The sequence below is a fragment of the Gorilla gorilla genome, chromosome 23 (genome assembly GCF_029281585.2).
Source record: "Gorilla gorilla gorilla isolate KB3781 chromosome 23, NHGRI_mGorGor1-v2.1_pri, whole genome shotgun sequence".
NCBI lineage: Eukaryota > Metazoa > Chordata > Mammalia > Primates > Hominidae > Gorilla > Gorilla gorilla.
The window spans coordinates 44,045,561-44,066,762 of record NC_086018.1 but is presented as its reverse complement, the minus strand read 5'-3'; the positions used below and the strand labels follow the sequence as shown (position 1 = coordinate 44,066,762).

The 21,202-nt window shown below is 53.4% G+C and overlaps 1 protein-coding gene and 1 long non-coding RNA gene across 2 annotated transcripts; one reads left to right on the top strand and one right to left on the bottom strand.

Annotated features, from left to right (window-relative positions):
• Positions 1-217: 217 nt before the first annotated feature.
• On the bottom strand, positions 218-3,816 carry LOC109024618 (uncharacterized). The gene is made up of 3 exons (XR_004068328.3): positions 3,499-3,816; positions 479-577; positions 218-366 (listed from the first exon to the last, which is right to left on the bottom strand). It is a non-coding gene; the product is annotated as an uncharacterized lncRNA (long non-coding RNA).
• Positions 3,817-11,837: 8,021 nt separating this feature from the next.
• LOC101144484 (collagen alpha-1(I) chain-like) lies at positions 11,838-17,537 on the top strand. Its single transcript, XM_063704713.1, has 4 exons — positions 11,838-11,853; positions 11,925-12,682; positions 12,821-14,853; positions 16,364-17,537. Exons 1-3 carry the CDS (start codon positions 11,838-11,840, stop codon positions 13,103-13,105), a joined length of 1,059 nt encoding a protein of 352 aa, XP_063560783.1. The 3' UTR covers positions 13,106-14,853; positions 16,364-17,537.
• The last annotated feature ends 3,665 nt before the right edge of the window (positions 17,538-21,202 follow it).

Below are 21,202 nucleotides of genomic sequence, written 5' to 3'. Positions count from 1 at the left end.
CTTGTGTTTTGAAGGCCGAGTGGGCCAGGCTGCCTAGCACAGACCGGTTCAGTCCGAGAGCCGCCTGGGCCCAGATCTCGGCAGTCAATGATTTTAAGAGAGGGCCACAATGTCTCCTGAACCAAAGAGACCTAGGTCTTTTACTTTCCAAAGATGGCCTCGGTTCTAGACAAGGATCAAATTCTAAAATAAATCATTACAGAACATAATCAACAGGTAAGATGAATAAATTGAAGACATTTATTTCCTCCAAGAAAAATGTCTGGCACTTGGAATTTTCAAGCTGCAAGTAGACGTACACATTTTCAAAAGATCTTTCTTTTCCTTCGCTTCCTCACACTGGGCACAGCAAAACATCTCTGCCTTCTAAAATAAAAACACATGCCACTTTAATTTAGCAAAGAGAAGCCAGAATGCAGAATCTTTGCAGAGATTTTTTTTTTAATTAAAAAGAGAGACTGACAACTTCATTTTATACCTTTTCAGGGGAAGTGACCCTCCTCCCCGTGGGTCAATAAGTTAACGCCAAATCGCGGCAAAACGGCGAATTCCATCTCTGAGGCTCTAGAAGCTCAATCTAGAAGGAGAGATTTTAATTGTAACCCCTAAACAGCAAATGCTGACATTTGTCTTGCTTTCAGATAGTCTCCAGACTGGGCCAGAACATGACTAATTTATTTTATCTTATCCATCTATCTAGACACAGGATTAAAATATTTATATCAGTCTGTTCACTTTAAAATGTGCAGTTACAGACACCAGCTTCAGGGCCACTCCTTAATTTTTCACAGTTTTGGCTTTTCATTGTTTCCAGAAATGCACAGTCCTTGAATGGCGAATACTCGCAAATGCTGATGAAATCTTTAAGTGAGGAGCCTCTAAACTAATATGAAAATCTCCCCTCTCAGGCTGCGTGGACGCTGCCCAGCCACGGTGACGGAGCTGTTCCAATGCCTGCTTCCCGAGACAGGCCCGTGAAATCATGCAGGCTTGAGCCCGGCTTCTAGAAGGAGCACGCCTCTGGCCAGGGTGGCTGGTGGAAACCAGCCCTGGCCAAGGGAGCCCCGGCCAGGCTGCCAGGTAGGCAGCAGGCGGCAGGGGGTTAATGTGGGGAGCGGGCAGGGGTGGGGTGGGAAGCCAGCTGGGGAAATGGGGGCTGCAGGGCCCAGCCCGACCAGGCACAGACACAGGGGGCTCTGTCTGCTTGCCCGCTGCCCTGGCACTGTGACTAACCGCCCCACTATTGTGAGTCTGAAGTCAGCCCTTTGTGTCGTCCCCTGGCGTCTGGGAGCACAGCCGAAGAACCCTTTCCAGCAGCCCCCCTCATTCTGGAACCTGCAGCCCCAACATCCATTCTTTCAGCTCTCAGGGTTGCTGGGGGCTGATGAGCCAGTGGAATTATCCCTTTCCCTGGCCAGGAAGGGCCACCAGCAAAAAAGAAGCAGAAAACCAGTCTCCGCTACTCTGGGTGGGGAAGTGGGGGGCACAGGGGCCTACTAACCCTACGTGACCGCCGTGGTAGCTGCTCCACACGCAGCAAAGGAGCCACTGAAATGGGGAGAGGCCAAATCGAATATGGAAAAAATGGCAAAATATCCCGTTCACAGTTTCATACGAGCAACACACTGAAATAGGATTTTGGAAATTTATATTAGATTAAAATGAATTTTAGTACTAAAGTGAATCTTACCTGCTTATTTTCACTTTCTGAAAATGTGGCTATTAGAAGATGTTAAATGACAGATGTGGCTTGCATTTGTGGCTCGCGTTGTTTTGTGTGAGCTCGTGGGTTTGGGGGTGCTGGGACCTTGAAGGCTGCTTTCTCCTAGGGAGACAATGGCACTCCCTACCCATCATTGTCAGGAATGCCAGGCCCTTGCAGCCACACTGTCTCCTGACCCTGGCCTTGCATTCCCCGTTTTGAGAACTGGGACTTACACAGGCAGGTGTCTAGGAATCCTTTGTCAAACACTGGCATGCACACGAGTATGCCTGCACACCCACGTGCACATACATGGACACGCACAGACACACACAGCCCTGGCTCCTGTCCACCGCAGGCTGGAGCAACCTGTCCCAGCTAGCCTTCGTGGAAGCCAGATTCACAGGGCACCCAGATGCCCTCCAAACCCCCCCTGGACCCAGACATCTGACCCTTTGTCCTGGGACAGACAGGACCAACCCAGGCCACACCTGCCTTTCATGGGCCGGGGCACTTTTGGCTTCCTGGTTCCCTTCCTCCATAAATACTAAAAATTCTATTTTATGACTACATCAGACTAAAGACCAATAAAACCAGGTCGAATTCATTGTCATATATTCATTATTTTTATAGTCATTTTTTCTTCTGATTTTAAAAGAAATTAAAATGAAAACATTTCATGGGCCCTAGGCTCTATGCCTCGTGGGCTTGTGGGCCCAGACCATCCCTCTGAGATCCCATGCCCAAACCCATGCGCCTGAGTCTCACCCAGCGAGGAGCACAGGGGGCTTGCCTGCTGTTTGTCCAGTGACCAGATACCTTCTGAACTCATTCCTTAAGTCCTGCCCTGAATATACAGTGTGTGAATCCCTCACCAGATGCCAGAAAACGTTCCACATTATTTTTAAAACAGAAATCAGTCAGGAGGAATGCCTGGGATGCCAGTGTGGTTGAAGGCCCCAAGTCAGTGGGAGCTAAGACCCCCACCCGGTACAGGGCTGGGGTCTCCAACCGGGGACCTGGACACCATGTTTAACACCAAGAGGAGGCCAGCAAACAGGCGTGCTGCCCTGGGTAGCAACTGGTACCGTGAGGTGCAGCCTCCGAGAGCACCAGGCCCCTTCTGCCTCCCACCCTCCACCCCTGCTGCAGGTGCTGCGGGGCCCCCGGTTCTGGATGGAGGTGCAGAGGAGGCTGGGCTTTCCGGCGTCCCCCAGAACCGGCATCAGCTGCTCTGGCCTTTCCCTTCCCAAGGTGCCACGGCGCCAGGCCTGGGCCCAAACCCTGCTCAGGAAGGACGGGCCGGTGCAGGAGATGGTTAAAATTCTGCATCCTTTTTGCATCCGCCTCCAGAGGAAGCACTGCTTTCTCCCCCCCCCCACCCCCCCAACCCCCCCACCCCGCGAAGCAGGAGGAGGGGGGAAAAAAGCTGAGAGCAGCAATTTGCAGGCCTTGGGATGTTTTTCTCCTTGACAGCCCCGGGCCCCGCCTCGCTCCGGCCCTTCCTCCGACTGTGCGGCTGGCCCTGTGGCCACGGCTCGGTGTCTGCCGCTCCTGCCCGGGCCCCTGCACACGCGTCCTCCCCTCGGCGGGGAGGCCGGCTAGGGGCAGGCGGGCAGCGATGCCTGCGTCGGCCACAGCTGCCTGGCACTGCCCTCCTTTGTGCCTGCCTCCTCTGCCAGCCTCCGCTCCAACCTCCCCCCCCCCCCCCCCGCAATGAGGCCTGCTCCTGGGCCCGGCCGCAGGGCCCGTTGCCCACAGAGCGCCCACCCTGCGCCCACCCGGGGTGCCCTCACCTTCTGGGCCCCTGGCTCCTGGCCTCGGGTCCTGCTGGTGCCCAGGTCGCCCGGCCCCGTCCTCCGTGCTCCGCGTTTGCCCCACCCTGCTGCCCGAGCTCGGCGGCGAGCCTGGCACGGTGCCAGGCTGCCTGGGAGCCCAGCCCGGGCAGGGCGAACTTTCCAGCGAGGGTGTGTATGGGGGGGAGCTGCGGGGTGAGGGTGGTGCCAGGGGAGGGAGAGGGCCCCAGGTGCCCGGCGGCCGGCCCCCGGCCCCCAGCCCCCAGCCCCCAGCCCCTGGCCGGCCTGCGGGGGCCTCCCCTGCCTCCCGTCCCCCGAGTCCCACAGAGGCGCAGACAACACGAGCGCTTGAGTCCCAGCAGCCATGTGCAGGAGCCGGCAAACAAACAAAAGCCCTTATTTATTTATTTAGTTCACACTCCCAGATAAGGAGGCGCCTTTTGTGCACATAATTTCACACACATCAGAACGGAGGCGATGCCACGGTACTCCCCACAGCCCGAGAGCCCCGGACAGCCGCCCGGCCCTCATGAATAATTGCATCGCCTCGGCCTGGGCATTTCCATATTTAAATTGGGCAGCAGCGTATGATTAATTAAGAAGGAAAAAGGCAAAAAGGAAGAAAAGCAGTGGGGGTGGGGAGCCGGACACTCTGGGCAGCGCAATGTGCCAAGGTGCCCGCGGCAGCTTAACTCCTCCCATGCCAGGGCCCAGGGGGAGGCCACAGCAGGGGCTGGGAGGGGAGGCTCCCAAGACCCTTAGCCTGGAGGGCGGCATGTCCTTGCCTGCTGTCCTGTGTTGAGTGCCACCCCAGCCTCACATGCTGCCTGGGGAAGGTTCTCTTCCTCCTGTTCGTATTCCGGGCAGCTCACCATTGCTCGGGTCAAAATGTGCCATGCCAGTGCTGGGGAAAGAGACACACCGAGGCCCCCCAGTGGGGCACTTCCAGCGGGAACTGACCTGTCTTTTGCCCTGCACAGCTTCACCCCACACCCCTGCCACATGCAAGCTGCAACGCTGCCCTGCCTGGGGAGGCTCTGCGGCCCATCCCCACTCTCACAAGCCTCCTCCTCCAAAGGGCTGGCTCTTCTGCGCCTGAAAGCAGCCAGCCTGTTCCGGGAGTGGGGCAGGAAGGCCTGCCACCCTTCTAGAAAGATTTTTGGCTAAGTGAGTGCCAGGAAAGACTATATTCCCAAGGCAAGAAGTGGCCCCGGATTTAGAGTCTGGCCATCACCAAGGTTTGGCCTTATTGTTTGCCATTTGTGTGGCCTGAGGCAGGTTATCTGGCCTCTCTGGGCCCTGGTCTGCCTGGTTGCAAAATGGGAATGATATGAATGCCCACTATTCCTGCCCTGTGGGGTCCCGGCGAGCAAGAGCAGCTCCTGGTTGGCAGAGAGCCTGCCTGAGTTCCCAGACCCGTTGTCCTTGTGGTGGGCTGAGGTCTGAGCCAGAACAAGTCCAGATAGACCCAGGACCATGCAGCCCTGGCCCTGCTGAGGCCCCAGGATACTGGTCAGAAAGTTGCTGAGAAAATAATCTGAATTCTTGTGGCCAAGAGTGTCCTAGGGCCACCAGGCCTGGCTTGGTTGTGGGGGGCCCATCTGCCCTTGAGCGTATGCAGGGGTGTATGGAGTGGGAGGGCTCTGGGGCAGGACCAGCTGCCCAGCAAGAGCCTCCTAGGGGTCCTCTGGGGTCTGGGCAGCATTATTATCACCCCCCCCCCCTTTACAGCTGGGGGAACTCAGGCATAGAGAGTTCAGGAGCATACCTGAGATCACACCAAATTGGGGCCCTGGGATTTAAACTCAGAGCACCCCAAATCCCATCCCAAGGCTTTTCTTTTCTCTTTTTGAGATGGGGTCTTGCTCTGTTGCCCCTGCTGGAGTGCAGTGGCGTGATCACCGCTCACTGCAGCCTCAACCTCCCAGGCTCAAGTTATCCTCCTGCCTCAGCCACCCAAGTAGCTGGGACTTACAGGCATGTGCCACCATGCCCAGCTAATGGTTTTTTTTAACCTTTGTTGCTCAGGTTGGTCTCAAACTCCTGGGCTCATGCAATCTTCCTGCCTCGGCCTCCCAATGTGCTGGAATTACAGGTATGAGCTACCGCGCTCAGCCCAAACCCAGGGCTCTTAACCACCCTACTATGTACTGTGCTGGCCCCCGGTCAAGGGAGAGAACTCACGTCAGGCAAAAATGTTTTACAGAGAGGCAGCTAAGTCTTTTCCACAGTGGATGACACAGTCCCCCTCACAAACCACCCCACAGATCCAACCCCAAGGAACTCTGCTTCTATGTGTGCCCGTGGGGCAAGGGATGCAAAGCACCAGGCGATGGAGCTCAGAGGATGGCACTCTTCCAGAGAGCTGTGTGTCTCTGGGAAAGCTAACACACCTCTCTGAGCCTGTTGCTACAGCTTTACCATCAGCGATGTGACTGCAAGCCTTCTCAGCTGCCTGTCAGCAGATGCACAGGCCTGTGCACAGAGCTCTGCGGAGAACATGCCGACATCGCCGCACACCCACCCTCCTGCTCATGGGACAGACCATTCACACCTGCTTTACCACCAGCCACAGGCTTGTTGGAAGGAGCAGACTCTTCCCCACGGACAAGCCACTGCCCCTTTGAGGGCCTCAGCCTCCTTACCCTATGAGATGAGGAAACAGATCTTCACTTCCCACAGGACTGGGGGGATGAAAAGGTAACCTCCATAAAGCTGCCCCTGGTGTGGGGAAGCCACCCCATAGATGACATTCCCTGCCCCCCCACCCGCCCTCCCCCTAGGCCCAGAGCTCTACAGAGTCCTCAAGCTGGTGTCCCTCCAGGCTAAAACGCTTCCACCCCCTGGGCAGTGCACTACAGGGTGGTGGGGAAGGGGGCCATCTGTGGAAGAAACACAGGGGCTGGCCTGGGGTTCTGGGCAAGACCTCTGTGACCTCAGTTTCCCCAGATCCCTCCAGGTGTGACCTTGTAGATGGCCTCTATTCTGGATTCACAGCTGCTGAGGAGGAGGAAGAGGACACTGAAGGCATTCCTTCAGTCCCCTGGGGAGGTTCAGATGCTCAGACTCCCTGATACCACCTTTCCTGGGCAGAATAAAGTCCCCAAGATGTCCAAGCCCTAATCCCTGGAGCCTGGGAAAGTGTTACCTCCCAGACCAAAGGGACTTTGCAGGTGTGTGATTGAGTTGAAGATCTGCAGTGGGAGGGTAGCCTGGATTAGCCACGTGTGCCCAAAAGCAGAGACTCCTTCCCAGCCGTGGTCAGAGACAGAACAAGGGGACGCTGCTGGCTTTAAAGATGGAAGAAGGGACGAGGAGCCAAGGAGTGCAAGTGCCGCCAGAGGCCAGAAAAGGCAAGGGATGGATTTTCCCCCTGGAGTTCCAGGAGGAACCAGCCCTGCCAACACCTGGATTTTAGTCCTGGGACCCCACCTCAGACATCTGACCCCCTTGACTGTAAGGTAATAAATGTGCGTTGCTTAAGCCACTAAGTCAGCCATAAGTTGTTACATGGCTGCCACAGGAAACTAACAGGCTCTCCCCTCTGGCCCCAACATGCCCAGCTGCCTGTGAAGAGGAAGAAGGATAGCACAAGGCACGGCCCTCATCGATGTGTTCATACACCTTGCTCCCCTACCGAGCTGGCCCTGGGGCTGCAGACCTGATCCCTGCTCTCAGGAGCCTTCGCCAGCTGAGAGACGCCCGCAGAGCCTCCCCTCCACTGCGGAGGCTCGAACCTTCCCTCCTGCTGCTGCTGCCCCATCCTCTCCTCTTCCTCCTGCTGCTGTTTGTTGAGTGCTCCCTGTGAGTAGGCACCAGGCTAGTGTCCTCCTCCCAACCCCAGCCTCATAGGCTCAGCGGTCAGGCCACCCGAGCAGCCACATTGTAGACCCCTGAATCCTGCCCATGGTTTGGCAGGACAAAGGGTCTTTTCTGCTTCAGAGTCACAAATGTGTCCTCCTCACAATAAGGGTGGCATGGAGGTCCCTGGGCCAGTGCCTCAGCCTATTGAGCCTGGGGTCCTTGTCTGTACAGGGGGATGAAGGTAGCACCTCACAGATGGCGATAAACCCAGCCAGTGCAGGGCAGGCAGTCAGTGCTCCAAACTCGCTTCAAGTCTTTGCCTATGCTGCCAATCAAGTGAGCTGTGGGAAGAGTCAGGTTTTTCTCTTGAAAGTCAGGGCCGGGCACGGTGGCTCATGCCTGTAATCCCAGCACTTTGGGAGGCTGAGGTGGGTAGATCACAAGGTCAGGAGACCGAGACCATCCTGGCTAACACAGTGAAACCCTGTCTCTACTAAAAATACAAAAAATTAGCCGGGCATGGTGGCACACGCCTGTAGTCCCAGCTACTTGGGAGGCTGAGGCAGGAGAATCACTTGAACCTGGGAGGCAGAGGTTGCAGTGAACCGAGATCACGCCACTGCACTCCAGCCCTGGACGACAGTGAGACTCTATCTCAAAAAAAAAAAAAAAAAAAAAAAGTCAGATGCAATGCCAGGGCTGTGGTGTGGGACGGTCACTGCATGAGGCATGGGGGCTGAGGTACTTGGCCAAGGGGGTTTTTCAGAGACCACCCCAAGAGTCTTCTGGAGCCAAAATATCACCCCTAATGACTTAACTGGGAGCCCCACCACTAAAGCAGGGTTTCATCATGCTAGGAAGTAATCAGAAAAGTGCAGACAAATGTTCCTGGAAGTGTTGCCTACAATGGGGAAAACTGGAAATAACTGGGAAGAACCCAAGTGCCTGATAATAAGGGGTTAGTTAAGGACCTCTGTCCAGTGGAATATGCTAAATAGTCATGAAAGTTCATTTGCAAGACAGTATCTTCTGACTTAGGAAAATATTGTGATAAAATATTAATGAAACAAGCAGAAGATAAAATGACACACCTAATAAGATGCTAATTGTGCTTAAAATATGTTTTGACAGACTAGGTGTTGGTGGCTCACACCTGTAACCCCAGCACTGTGGAAAGCTGAGGTGGGTGGATCACCTGAGGTCAGGAGCTCGAGACCAGCCTGGCCAACATAGTGAAACTCCATCTCTACTAAAAATACAAGTTAGCTGGGCGTGGTGGTGGGCGCCTGTAGTCCCAGCCACTTGGGAGGCTGAGCCAGGAGAATCGCCTGGAGCCAGGAGAATCACTTGAACCCAGGAAGCAGAGGTTGCAGTGAGCCGAGACTGCACCACTGCACTCCAGTCTGGGTGACACAACGAGACTCCATCTCAAAAAAAAAAAAAGTTTTGACAGAAGCTGGGTGAGGCCCTCCCAGTGGCTATCTCTGAGTGTGCTTTCATAGGTGATTGACAAATGTTTTTCTTTTCTGAGGACTCAAAGTGTTCTAAAATGAGCATGGAACATCAATGATGGCATTAAAGAAAGAAAAGAAAAAGAATGGCAAAGATGAGGAGTTGTACTTCTTCACTGAAGCTGCCTTTGGTCCCTCTCTGGGCCTCAGCATGCGGCACGAACACGTGTGAGGGGCAGGGCTGGCTTTGTGGGTTTGTGACCCATACCACCGCACAGGGCCCTGAGCTTAGGAAGGCCCTGCGTTCGGAAGGGCCCCAAGCTCGTTTTAATTCGCACCATCGTCACCATCTTGTAATTCTCAGGCATTTTCAAACCAGGGGGCCACATTTTCTTCTTACCCTGGGCCCTGCAAACTCTATAGCCGATCCTGGCGAGGAACCCTGGGCCTCCGAACACCTTGACTTTTCTCTCCAGTTTCCTGAATGCCGCAGCCAGCTTTCTGGGGTAGTTTTATTTCCCATGCAGTGACTCCTTATATTTTGTCCAGGTTTTCCAAAATCAGGGGCCCAAGGAAATTAACCTCAAAAAATCAAAGCATATATTGGCTGTCCCCTGGGACAGTGGCTGCCTTGTTAGGAGGTGGGTGGGGTCACTGGCACAGCCCTGGCATTGCTAAATGGGCTGTTGGCAAAAAGAGGAAACAGGGCTCTGTTCTGTAAAAACATGCATGAGCATTTGCAGTGCTTTTTCTGGAGACTGAAATCTTTCTGTACACCTCACCAAATTTTCAGAAGTTTCTTATGAGGTATGTGTTTTCTCCAGTAAAACCAGGTACCTCTGACTCAGGGGCACTGCCTATGGACCTGTCCTACATCTCTTTCTACCAGTTAAGGCTCAAGGATGCCTGGGTGACTCTGTCCTACAGCTTCTGCAGCCACACTGCCAGATAGGTGGTGAGCTGCCTGTCTCTGGAGGCATTCAACAAAGGCTGCACGGGAAACACCTTCTCTGGCATTAGCCTAGAGAAGCTTACCTGAGGGTGTCACTGCACAGGGTATCTGGCAGCTTCTAAGGCAGGACCTTGTCGTCTTATCTCTCTGTGCCCAGTACTCCATACAGGAGTATAGGTGTGGGGGAGGTGTTCAGTGACTGTTTCCTTTAGGGTACGGAAACAAGTGCCAGAAGGTGGTGAGGTAAGCGATGCAAAGTTGACATGAGATGCAGGAGAGAAATTCCTGAGCTGCCCAGAAGCAGGTGATGTGTGAGAGAAGCCAGCAGCCACGGGCCCCTGGAGCAGCAGCCACTGATACTGAGTGCCTGCCGTGTGCTAGCGGAGTGATCGATGTTCACAGCGATTGTCACCATTCTCCCAACAACGCAACTGAGACAGAACTCTTCTTGTTTGTTTGTTTGTTTGTTTTTTTGAGACAGAGTCTCGCTCTGTCACCCAGGCTGGAGTGCAGTGGCGCAATCTCGGCTTACTGCAACCTCCGCCTCCCAGGTTCAAGCGATTCTCCTGCCTCAGCCTCCTGAGTAGCTGGGACTACAGCTGTGTGCCACCACACCTAGCTAATTTTTGTATTTTTAGTAGAGACGGGGTTTCATCGTGTTGGCCAGGCTGGTCTCGAACTCCTAACCTCATGGTCTGTCTGCCTCGGCCTCGCGAAGTGCTGGGATTACAGGTGTGAGCTACCACACCTGTCTGGCAGAACTCTTATTAAGCCCCTTTTATGAGTGAGGAAACTGAGGCCCAGAGAGGTGAGGCTACCCAGCTAGAATGAGGTAGCGCTGGCAGGTGAAGGCAGGCCTGCCTCAATGCACAACTTCCCTATAAGCCCAGGATTTTTGGCATGCTGCGACTCTACTGCCTGGGACATGAAGAAAGTTCAAGTTCGGGTTCACTTTCTGCATCCTATCTTTCCTTCATTATACCCTGAGCGGGTATAGAAGCTCCCCCAGAGGGTTTGGGGATGGGGCAGGTCAGGTTCCTCATTTTAGGGAGATTTTAACCTTAAATGGGCTCAAGCAAGTGTTAGTCACCTGGACAGTTCATGCCTGTGGAGGCCGACCCTCCCTGTGGTGCTGGGTCCATGAGATACAGACTCTCCTGCCTCCCTGCTCCCCAGATCCACGGGGTCTCCTGCTCAAATCTTGGGCTGGGGCCAGGGTCACTAAGAAATCTGCTTCCTTTGAACACTAACCAGTTCAGGCGTACACAGGAGTTGCAGTCTCGGGGTGGGGGCATGGGTTGGGTTCAACCCGAGAGTGTTTCCTCTGTCCTGCAATGTGTTCAAATTTTGGACATTTCATGTACAAATCTGGATTTCTTCTGAAGTCAGAAGCTGTAACAGCCCCAGCCCTTATCCTCATGGCAGCAACAGGCTAGAGCCAACTGGGCACTCTGTCCCCTGCCGTCACTGCAAACACCCTCTGTGCTCCAACTGACGCCTGTAGGCTGCCCTGTGACAGCCCTGCCAGAGAGTCTAGGGACATGGTGGGGTGACCCACTCAGATTCTGGCTGGCCAGCCCTCTCGGCTTGGGTGCTCCCCTGAGGAGGACTTTGGGAGCGTAGATACCCAGGGATGGAGGCAAGTTAGCAATGGTCTCTGGAAGGCTGGGGACCTGGCCACCACTGGGAGCAAGACCTGACAGATGGTCCCTGCTGTGGTTGGGGGCACCTGATCAAACTGGGAGGCTTGTGGAGGCCCAGGCCCAGGACAGGTCTGTGAGTTTCCAGGGCTTTGCCACCGCCGACTGGTGGGGTAGGTTTCTACCCCAGGAGTGCCCCCCAGGGATCAGACCAGTCACAGGGACAGAGGCCTTGTCTCAGGCAGAGAGAGCGGCATGCAGAGAAGCTAGCTGGAGGTATGGGCTGGGCCTGTTGCAGACAGGAATAGGGGAGGCAGCAGGGTCCCTCACCCACTCCCCAAGGAACAGGCCCTACAGGGCCCCAGCTTGTCCTCCTCCCCAGGCCCTGTCCATGGCTGTCCTGTGACCCAGCACCTGCCAGGCTCACTTGGCACTGTGGTTGCCCCAAGCAGAGCCGACAGGACAGTTGGTGGCCAGGGAGTCTTGCTCAGGATGGTCACCCAGGACGGTCAAGGGAAGTCACTCAGGATGGTGCCGAGGGTGTGGGGGGATCAGGAGCAACTTCCACCTGAGCCCCAGGACCGGAGCATTGCAGCGGCGAGGGGTTTGCCTCCTTGTGCTGTCGGGGGTCCCTCATCCCACAGGCCCTCACCTCCTGTGCTGCCCCTGGGCAGCCTGGCCTCGGAGGGTCAACACCTGAGGGCCCGAGGGGCATCCATGCCCCCTCCTCCTTCCCTCCAGCCAAAGGTGGGGGGGCAAAGCGCAGGGAAGAAAACACCAGGAGAAAACCAGAGAGCTCTCGGTTCTCTTTTAAGAGCCCTGATGGCCGCAGCCCAGAGCCCGAGGGGAGGGAAAATGTCGGGAAAGATTCCCTTCCGAACTTTGCGAGTCTTTGTTTGGGAGGCTGGGGGCTGACTTCGCCGGGCCGGGCCGGGCCGCGGGCTCGGCCGTGCGCTCCGGTGCAGCGGCCGAGGAGCCCTGGCGCCCGCCACCCCGGGACACGCCCTCGCAGTCGAGCCCGGACCCCGACCCGGACCCCAGCGCCGCCGGGCGAGGGCGGGAGGGGTAGCGCTTACCAGATCGTCCCGAGCGCGCCGCGGTCCAGGCGGGCACAGCGCAGGGTCAAGTTCACGTCCGGCCCGCGGGCTGCCCGAGGTCCCCGGGCGCGGCTGGGGCGGCGGGAGGCGCGGGAGGCCGAGGTCCGGGTGGCCGCCGCGGCCGCCCCCGAATTGCTGCTGTCACCCCGGCCGCGCCCCCCAACTTTCTGCACAGTCGCGGAGCTGGAAGTTTCCGGGCTTCGCGGACACGCTGGGCTGGGTTTCAGCCGTGGCTCCGAGGTTGGCAACAAAGAGGGAAAGAAGGAGGAAAAGCAGGCCGGGGAGGGGAGGAAGAGAACCGCGCGGAGGCCGTGGCGCCGAGAGCCCCAGAACTTCCAATTCTACCCAGAAGCTTTTTTCGTTGTGTTTTTCTCTTAGGTAAACAAGCAAGTTCCACGCCCCAGTCCTGCTGGGGCCTTCGCCAGCCACCGCTCTGGGCTCCTCTCCCGGCGCCTCCTCGGGGCACCTGAGTGTTTTAAGCCCACTGCCAAGTGTTCTGGACACAGGTTTTTTTGCGGGGTGGTGAGGTTGGGCACAAGATGCTTCCTAAAAGGTTGTTGGCACGCAGACCATGGCCCCAGTGACGGAGCGGCAGGCAGGGGCTTGGAGGAACACGCTGTCTTTGTCTCGTCCCCAAAGCACCCGGCCGTGGGTCACCCGTGATCCCTGGAGTGGAGGGACTGTTGTGACCCCCTGGTGCTCCAGGAGAAGGGGTTCCATGCTGGGTCCCGGGCCCAGGCCCACGGTGCCCTCAGCCCGCAGTTCTCCACCTTGCGGAATGATTTGCTGGCCCGGCCCAGCTCCCCGGCACCACCATTTTCTGCCCTCTTTTCCCTGCCTGGCTTCAAACCCTCCCAGGCCAGGGTCCTGAGGAGACACCTGGGCTGGGGGAGGCAACTGAGTGGCCCCAGGCCTGGGAATCTGCAAAAGTGTCCAAGCCACATCTCTCGAGACTGCAAGGGCCCTGGAGGCGCTGGGAGGCACAGATCTGGCTGCCAGCTGGGCCTGAGGCCTCCCTTTGTCCGTCCTTCCTGTCCTTCCTCACCAGGCGTGTTTATGGAGAAGACACTCCGGGCCAGGCCAGCTCCTCCAGAGCACTATTTCAGGCTGGGGAGAATGCGGATTTTTTTTTTCTTGTTTTTTAAAGAAAAATGAACAAGGAGCCTGGTTGGGGATTGGGGTGGGAGGAATATTTGTCTTTTGTCCCACAAACGTGTGTGATGCTCCAAAGGGCTGGAGAACCTCTCTCTTAAGTGGATAGTTTTCCCCTCAAACGACTTCTCAGACATGATCCTCTCTGAGGTTGGTCCTGGGCTTCCATATGTGATTCATGGAAGAGGTCTCAGCCCCAAGAGCCCCTGAGGGTACCGTCCACTCCCCCTGGAAACTTCCAGAACCTGACGTGGGGCTGAAGACATAGAGGTAATGGGGTTGGGCTGGTGGGGCGCTGGCTGGGACAATGTGTGGAGCCCTTGTTTTCAGAGCTACAGATGCTTGTCAGCTGACAGTTCGTTTCCAGCATCCACGGTGGACCTCCTTTGGGGGAACATTTACCGGCCAATGAACCCCAAGATCCTTTCTCAGAGGCGGCGGGATGAAGTTTTCCTTTTTTTTTTTTTTTTTAGTTAATATATTTTATTTAAACCAATATATCCAAAATATTATCAGTTCAACATATGATCAAGATAAAGATTAACGAGATACTTTACATTTTCATACTAAATCTTTTTTTAAATTTTTGTGAGTACATAGGTATAAACATTTAGGGATGAAGTTTCTTACTGTGTTTTCCCAGTAACAAGCACTGGCATCAGCTGTCATGATTTCTCCCCAAGGCCTAGGATGGTCAGCCTCGCACGCTCCACAGCAGAGTGACTGAAGCTCTATCGAGGTGTGGCACGAGCGTGTTGTCATTTCAAGAGAATCTGCAGCCTCCCTGGTTTTTAATGAAAGCTCCTATGCAGGGCCTGGCCCTTTCCTGGGGAGGGAAGCCTGGCTGTGTCTCCCGCTGCATCCTCACTGGGAACTTCATTCCTGAGCTGCGACCGCTATTTTTTGGATTGGAAAATGCCTTGGGAACGGCTCATCTTCCTGTGGCTTGAGCCCATTTGTTTTCTGACTGGTGGTCACTGGTGATTAGAGTGTGTCCCAAAGGGAGCTGTCACCTTAGTTCTATCATACGCTATCAATAACTTGTCCAGGGCTGACTTTGTGGCTGTGTGGCCTGCCCAGTGGTAGAGGGCCGGTGTGCAGAAGGGCCCCACACTCAATGTTTGGCTGTCCCCGATCTTAAAATTCTTAGTCATTCTTGAAAAAGTGAACCCATATTTTCATTTTGTTCCAGGCTCTGAGAGTTACATAATTGATTCTGACTTTGGCTGTTGGTCAACAGTGTCATAAGGTAAAATAAGGTAAAAATCTATGATTTTTATATTTCTTTTTTTTCTTTCTTTCTTTCTTTTTTTTTTTTTTTTTGAGACACAGTCTCGCTCTGTCACCAGGGTGGAGTGCAGTGGCGCAGTGGTGCGATCTTGGCTCACTGCAACCTCCACCTCCCGGGTTCAAGCGATTCTCCTGCCTCAGCCTCCTGAGTAGCTAGGACTACAGGTGCGCACCATCATGCCCAGCTAATTTTTGTATTTTTAGTAGAGACGGGATTTCACCATGTTGGCCAGGGTGGTGGTCTCGATCTCCTGAACTTGTGATCTACCCACCTCGGCCTCCCAAAGTGCTGGGATTACAGGCGTGAGCCAACGTGCCCAGCTGATTTATATTTCTTTTACTAAATTCTGTTTACAGAAATAATTCCAGATTCTATGTAAGACACAAATATTTTAACTGAAGATCATTGTATTTAGGGAAAATGTTCACCTTTAAGAGACAGGGGCTGGGCGTTGTGGCTCACGCCTGTAATCCCAGCACTTTGGGAGGCCGAGGCTGGTGGATCGCACGAGCCCAGGAATTCCAGACCAGCCTGGGCAACACGGCGAAACCCTGTCTATGCAAAATATACAAAAATTAGCCAAGCATGGGGGTGTGCACCTGTAACTCCCAGCTACTCCAGAGGCTGAGGTGGGAAGACTGCTCAAGCCCGGGAGTTCAAAGCTGCAGTGAGAGACCTTGTCTTAAATACAAACAGGCAGGAAGTCGTTATAAGCATAATACAATCCTGGATGTTGGAATCAACCCTGTCCAGCCTTGGCTCTGCCACGTGGGTGCTGAATGCTGCCTCAGGGACCGTGGTGCCAGCTCCCACCTGCAGGGTGTTCTGAGGAGCCAGCATGCTGGGAGGGCCTAGCAGGAGATGTGGCATGAACCAGGTATTCGATAAATAAAAAGTGCCTTTGATTGTCACGTTTATCATTTGACATGTAGGCACAGGTGCAGTTTGATTATTTTTAATGTAAGTCTATTTTATCTCTTCCCATTATAAAAGCAATACACACTGTTATAGACGGTTTGGAGAATTCAGGAAAGAAAAAGAAAAAGAAAAAAAATTCCTCCTAGGCCCTCTGCTCCAGAGCCTCCAGCCGTCACATGACAGTGTATTTCTTTACAATTACAGAAATAGATACGTGACTGTTACATTTTGAAACTTTTTCTTTTACCTTGACTTATTTTTAAATAGAAACACTAGTGAGGCCCCACAGAACTGAGCAGAACTAATGACCCCCCATGTGGTGGAATAGTTCTGAGCTGGCCACACTTTGGATGCAGCCTTCCCCGGCAAGTCTAAACCCAGTCTCTGTGGCTGCCTGTTCGCAGTGACCGTGGACTGTGATGTTTACAGTACGAAAGCACTGGGAGAGAACGCTACATCACAAAGTGTCCTTAACCTGCTGCCGCCTCAGCTTTCCCATTTGTGACTTGGTTAAAAAAATTTTTTTTGACAGTTTTAAGCTCTTATTTTAATTTCCACAGGCTGTTGTAGAATCTGCTCAGCCAGGGAGGGGAAAGGAGTCGGCAATCAGGTCTCCTCCTGGGCACCTTTGTGAGGCCAGCTGGCGAGAGTGGGGGGTGACACTGAGGTCCCAGCAGCTCCAAATGCAGGCAGAGCCCTGTCCTCAGAGAAGGTCACAGCCTAGCCAAGCCCAGCCAGGTGGATGGGCCCACGGAACGCACAGGAACCTGGAACGGAGGTTGAAAGCAGGAAGCACAGTCTGTGACTCCCCAGCCCACTCTGCATTCGACCACTTGGGGCCCAGAAGCTTCAGGAAAGGTGCACAAGGTCACTGGGTCCCAGTACGCCAAACAGGAAGGTCTGGTCCAGGGACAGGGCTCTTCCCGACTCCCCTTAGCCACGCGCACCAGAAGTTCTGCAGTGCCCAGTGGGCATAGCAGTCCCCAAGAATGACCCAGCACTGAAGCTGAGCCAAAGAACTTGGGGAGCGAGCCACACCCCCTCACTCCCTCTTCATCTGCTCCAGACTTGCCAGGAAGTTGCTTTTCGTGGGAACCGGGATGTCCTCACCACCCTGTCCAGGGCTCAGCTCCATGTCCCTGGCCTGCTACAGCTGGAAAAAAAAAAAAAAAGAGATATGTTTGTTTTTATTTGTTTATAAAAAGAAAAGTGTTATATATATAACATATTATACCTCATGAATACATACAATTATTTGTCAATTAACAATAAAGAAAAATATAGCAAGCAAAAAAGACTCCTCTTCCACAAAAATAGTGTTCATTACAGAAAAGTACAAAAAAAAAAACAAAACTAAGAGGATATTTAGAATTAAGAAAAAACTAAGAGGATATTTAGAATTAAGAAAAAACTAAGAGAGTATTTACAATTAAAAAATAAAAAGAAAACAGTTACCCATGAGGTAATTACTGAGTGCATTTGGTTGAAAGTCCTTCTGCTATATTTTCCAAACTGTATGTGTATATATGTGCGCATGCATATGTGTGTGTGTACACATATCTATATGAATGGACTATATCGTAAGTTATAAATGCATACATATATTCATGTATATATAATCATTAGATCATACTATAGGTTATTTTACAGTCTTTTTGTTGAATACGTTGTGAGCATTTTATGTCATTATTATTTTCTACAAGATTTGAAAAATAAAGTATAAATACCAGTTAATTTTTGAAATCAACCTTATTAAGGAATAAGTTCCATGCAGCAAAATCCCTTTCACCTCTACGGTTCGGTGAGTTTTGACAGTGTATGCAACCGTGATACGTATCACCACGATCAAGAAAGAAAACATCACCACAAAATGTTCCCTAGAGCCCCTTGCAGGCAGTCTCTGACTTCCTGGCAGCCAGCAATCTGAATCCAACCACCATAGATCAGTTTCAATTTATTAAAAAAAAATTTTAACTCATGGAGTATGAACTCTTGCTCGGGATCCTGCTATCTATGTTGTTGAGTTTATCAATAGCTCATTCCTTTTTACTGCTACGTGATATTTTATCATATGCCTATTGACATTTGTTTACCCACTCATATACTGATGGACAATTGAATTGTTTGTGTTGTCTGTTTGTTTGTTTTTTGAGACAGGGTCTCACTGTCACCCAGGCTGGAGTGCAGTGGTGCAATCTCGGCTCACTGCAACCTCTGCCTCCCAGGCTCAAGTGATCCACCTCGGCCTCCCAAAGTGCTGAAATTACAGGCGTGAGCCACTGTGCCTGGCCTGTTTCTGATTTTTTAAAATGTTTGCTATTGTGACTAGAACTTTGTGAATGCCGATTAATTTTTACAGTGTTTTAATGAGCAATGTCACCCGCACGTGCTGTGAATGCCCACGCATGTGGGCACAGCCTGTGTGTTTCCTTCCTGGAGCACTTGAGATGGGGAAACCAAGAGATGGGGGGTGAAGAAAGGAGCCAGAGGCCACACAGCTGGTTAGGAACAGGCTAAGGGAACCCAACCTCTAAATCCCAGTATTCCAGGACAACATGCTGCCGTACTCTCACACACTTGCCTGTATCAGAAATGCTTGTAATTTTCCCACACAGAGAAATTTCCATGAAAATCAAGTTGTGGGCTGAGAGATGAAAGGCAGCCTCATGTTAATTAGGCAGGCTTTGGTTTGGTCCATCCACCAAGCTCAGGGGTGTGTGTGAATATCTCTAGTTTCATACACACATGCGCACGCGCGCACACACACACACACACGGACACGTCGCTCACACCCACCAACGCCAGTGGCGATGATCCAGTCCAGATCCTTTCTATACTGCCTTCAGAGCACGTGGCCAGACTGGCTTCTGACTTTACAGTCGTGGCACATGCTGGCCCTGGACAGGAGGCCCTGGCTTGGCTTCTGAGCATCCATTCAGCAGACTTGTCTTAAAGGATGTCTGATTATTTCCGCAAATCAAATCTCCCCTCAAGGACAAAGTTCAGGCTGCTGGGGAGATTCAAAGGGATGATCTGTCTGCAAGACGGCTGCTTCCAAAAAGGTGTCACGGTGGCCTGGGAGTGGCTGTGCCCAACAGAAGGCAGGGGAAGAGGAGGTGCTCCTTGGAGTACGGGCACCCTGGGTGTCTGTAGAGGATTCTTGGGCCACTCTACAATATTTCAGCATTGAAACAGAGACAATGTTTGATTTTGCTCACTTATTAATTAGCTCCTAGTTATGTGTCCAATGGGGCTATTTCCATGATCTTATTGAATCCTAAATAACTATTGTTATCCTGCTTTTACAGATGAGAAACGTGAGGCCCAGAGAGGTTAAGAAACTTGCCCAAGGACACACAGCAGTGGGTACTCAGTCCAAGAATGCCCATTCTTTGCAGACACAGGCTTCTCATCTGAGTTAGAGGTCTCTGCCCATTTGTGGCTAGCAGGCTCCAAAGAACACACGTTCACTTGGAGCTAGCTCGGGTAGAACCCTAAACAATTCTAGTGTGCTTGGAGGACACAAATGGTCCAGACCCCCACTTCCTGTTCAGGTCTCTGAGGGGCCCTCCCTCCTCAGACCACACCCCACTGCTGAGCAGACCTCTAGCACTTGTCCTGGCCCCCATTCAAGAAGGCGAATGTCAGCTGGGCACAGTGGCTCACGCCTGTAATCCCAGCACTTTGGGAGGCCGAGGCAGGCGGATCACGAGGTCAGGAGATGGAGACCATCCTGGCTAACATGGTGAAACCCGTCTCTACTAAAAATACAAAAAAAAAAAAAAAAAAAAATTAACCGGGCTTGGTGGCGGGTGCCTGTAGTCCCAGCTACTCCGGAGGCTTAGGCAGGAGAATGGCGTGAACCCGGGAGGCGGAGCTTGCAGTGAACTGAGATCGCGCCACTGCACTCCAGCCTGGGCGACAGAGCGAGACTCCGTCTCAAAAAAAAAAAAAAAAAAAAAAAGAAGGCGAGTGTCCGGTCCCTGAGTTGAGCAAAGAAGAATCACCTCCTCTCAGCCCTCGGTCCACAGCCTCCATGGTCTTGAAGTCAGCGGGCCTAAGGAGGCCTCTGTCCACGGGAGATGAAACCAGGAAAGGAAGGGCCCATTCTCTCAGAAAACATGTGTTTTCTGTTTACAGAGGGACCTGTCCAGTTCCCATGCTTTGTTCTTTAATATGGAGCCAAAAAAAAAAAAAAAAAAAATCAAATGCGCAGCTTCTGCTCTGAGGTACACTTGAAGGCTAGAAAGTCCGGATTGCTGCGGGATCATTGTGCTGGGGTGTCCTATCTGCTGCTGACGTCCAGCATATACCAACCTGGAAAGCCAAGGAAAAAGCCAGACTGCCCCCTCCCCATTACAAGGGAGGACGGGGTACAGAGGGGAGAGGCAGCCTCGGCACCCTGGGGGCTGGCTTGACACTGTGTGAGCACACTGGGGGTGTTCTGCTGTGCACTTGTAGCCCTGGCACCACAGGCCTAGCAGGCTTGGCGCCACACACCGGCCATTCAGATCCTGGGCAGAGGGCATCCTTTCCCACCCCAAGCAATGGGAGGCATAGTATTGGGAGATCTGGGGTAACCGGTGGGTGGGAATCTCCAGGCAACTTGGGTCAAGCTCAGGGATGCTGAGCACCTTCAGAGTTGGGAGAGGGGCTTAGCTCTGGGTAAGCGGGTCTTCCAACTCGAGGAGGCAGCAGTGAGCTAAGGTAATCAACAGAGCTGCCAGCCAGCTACACCTACTGAAGGGAAACTATTATCACAGGATGCCGGGTCAGCACACAGGCTAACCGCTGAGATTCAGAATCAAGGATCTGGGTCCAAATCTAGGCTGTGCCCCTTTGCCCTCCAGGGCCTCTGGCAAGCTGCTTCTCTGACCTCGGCCCCTCATCTGTGAAAAGGGGTGGCATGCACGTTTATACAGCTGCCAGGAGTACTGAGATAACACATTTACGTCTAAGTCCAGGATGGCCTGGCACATGCTTTTCAATACACGGCAGCTGCCGTTGACATCTCGGGGCTTTAGACTTCACCGAAGGGGCACTCTGGCTAGAAACAGCTCACCAGCTTAGGCTGTCACAGCCAGCGGAGAGGGAGTCCTACAATCCCTCCCACCCAGGGCAGACACTGACTAGGACGGGAGGATGCCTCGCTGGGCCACACCTTCCTCCCTGTGCAGAAGGGGTGACATCAGTAACCGTGGTTGACAACGGAGCCTAGGGTTCTGATCTCACTTCTGCCCAGGTGGTGCGTCCAGCTCAGGCTGAGACGAGGGGTGGCCCTCGACCCAGTGCACAGGGTCAGCCCTGGCTCCGCGCCTCCGACCTCTCGGGGGCTGCAGCAGGGCCTGGCACGCGTGTCCCCGGGGCCGGGCCGCTGGCCCCTTTCATCTCCGCCTCCC

What these genes read in the sequence shown, in the direction of transcription:
- LOC101144484 (XM_063704713.1), top strand. An exon ending in GTTTCAGCCGTGGCTCCGAG is followed by an intron (nt 12,683 to 12,820) that starts GTTGGCAACAAA and finishes TTTTTCTCTTAG; the next exon opens with GTAAACAAGCAAGTTCCACG.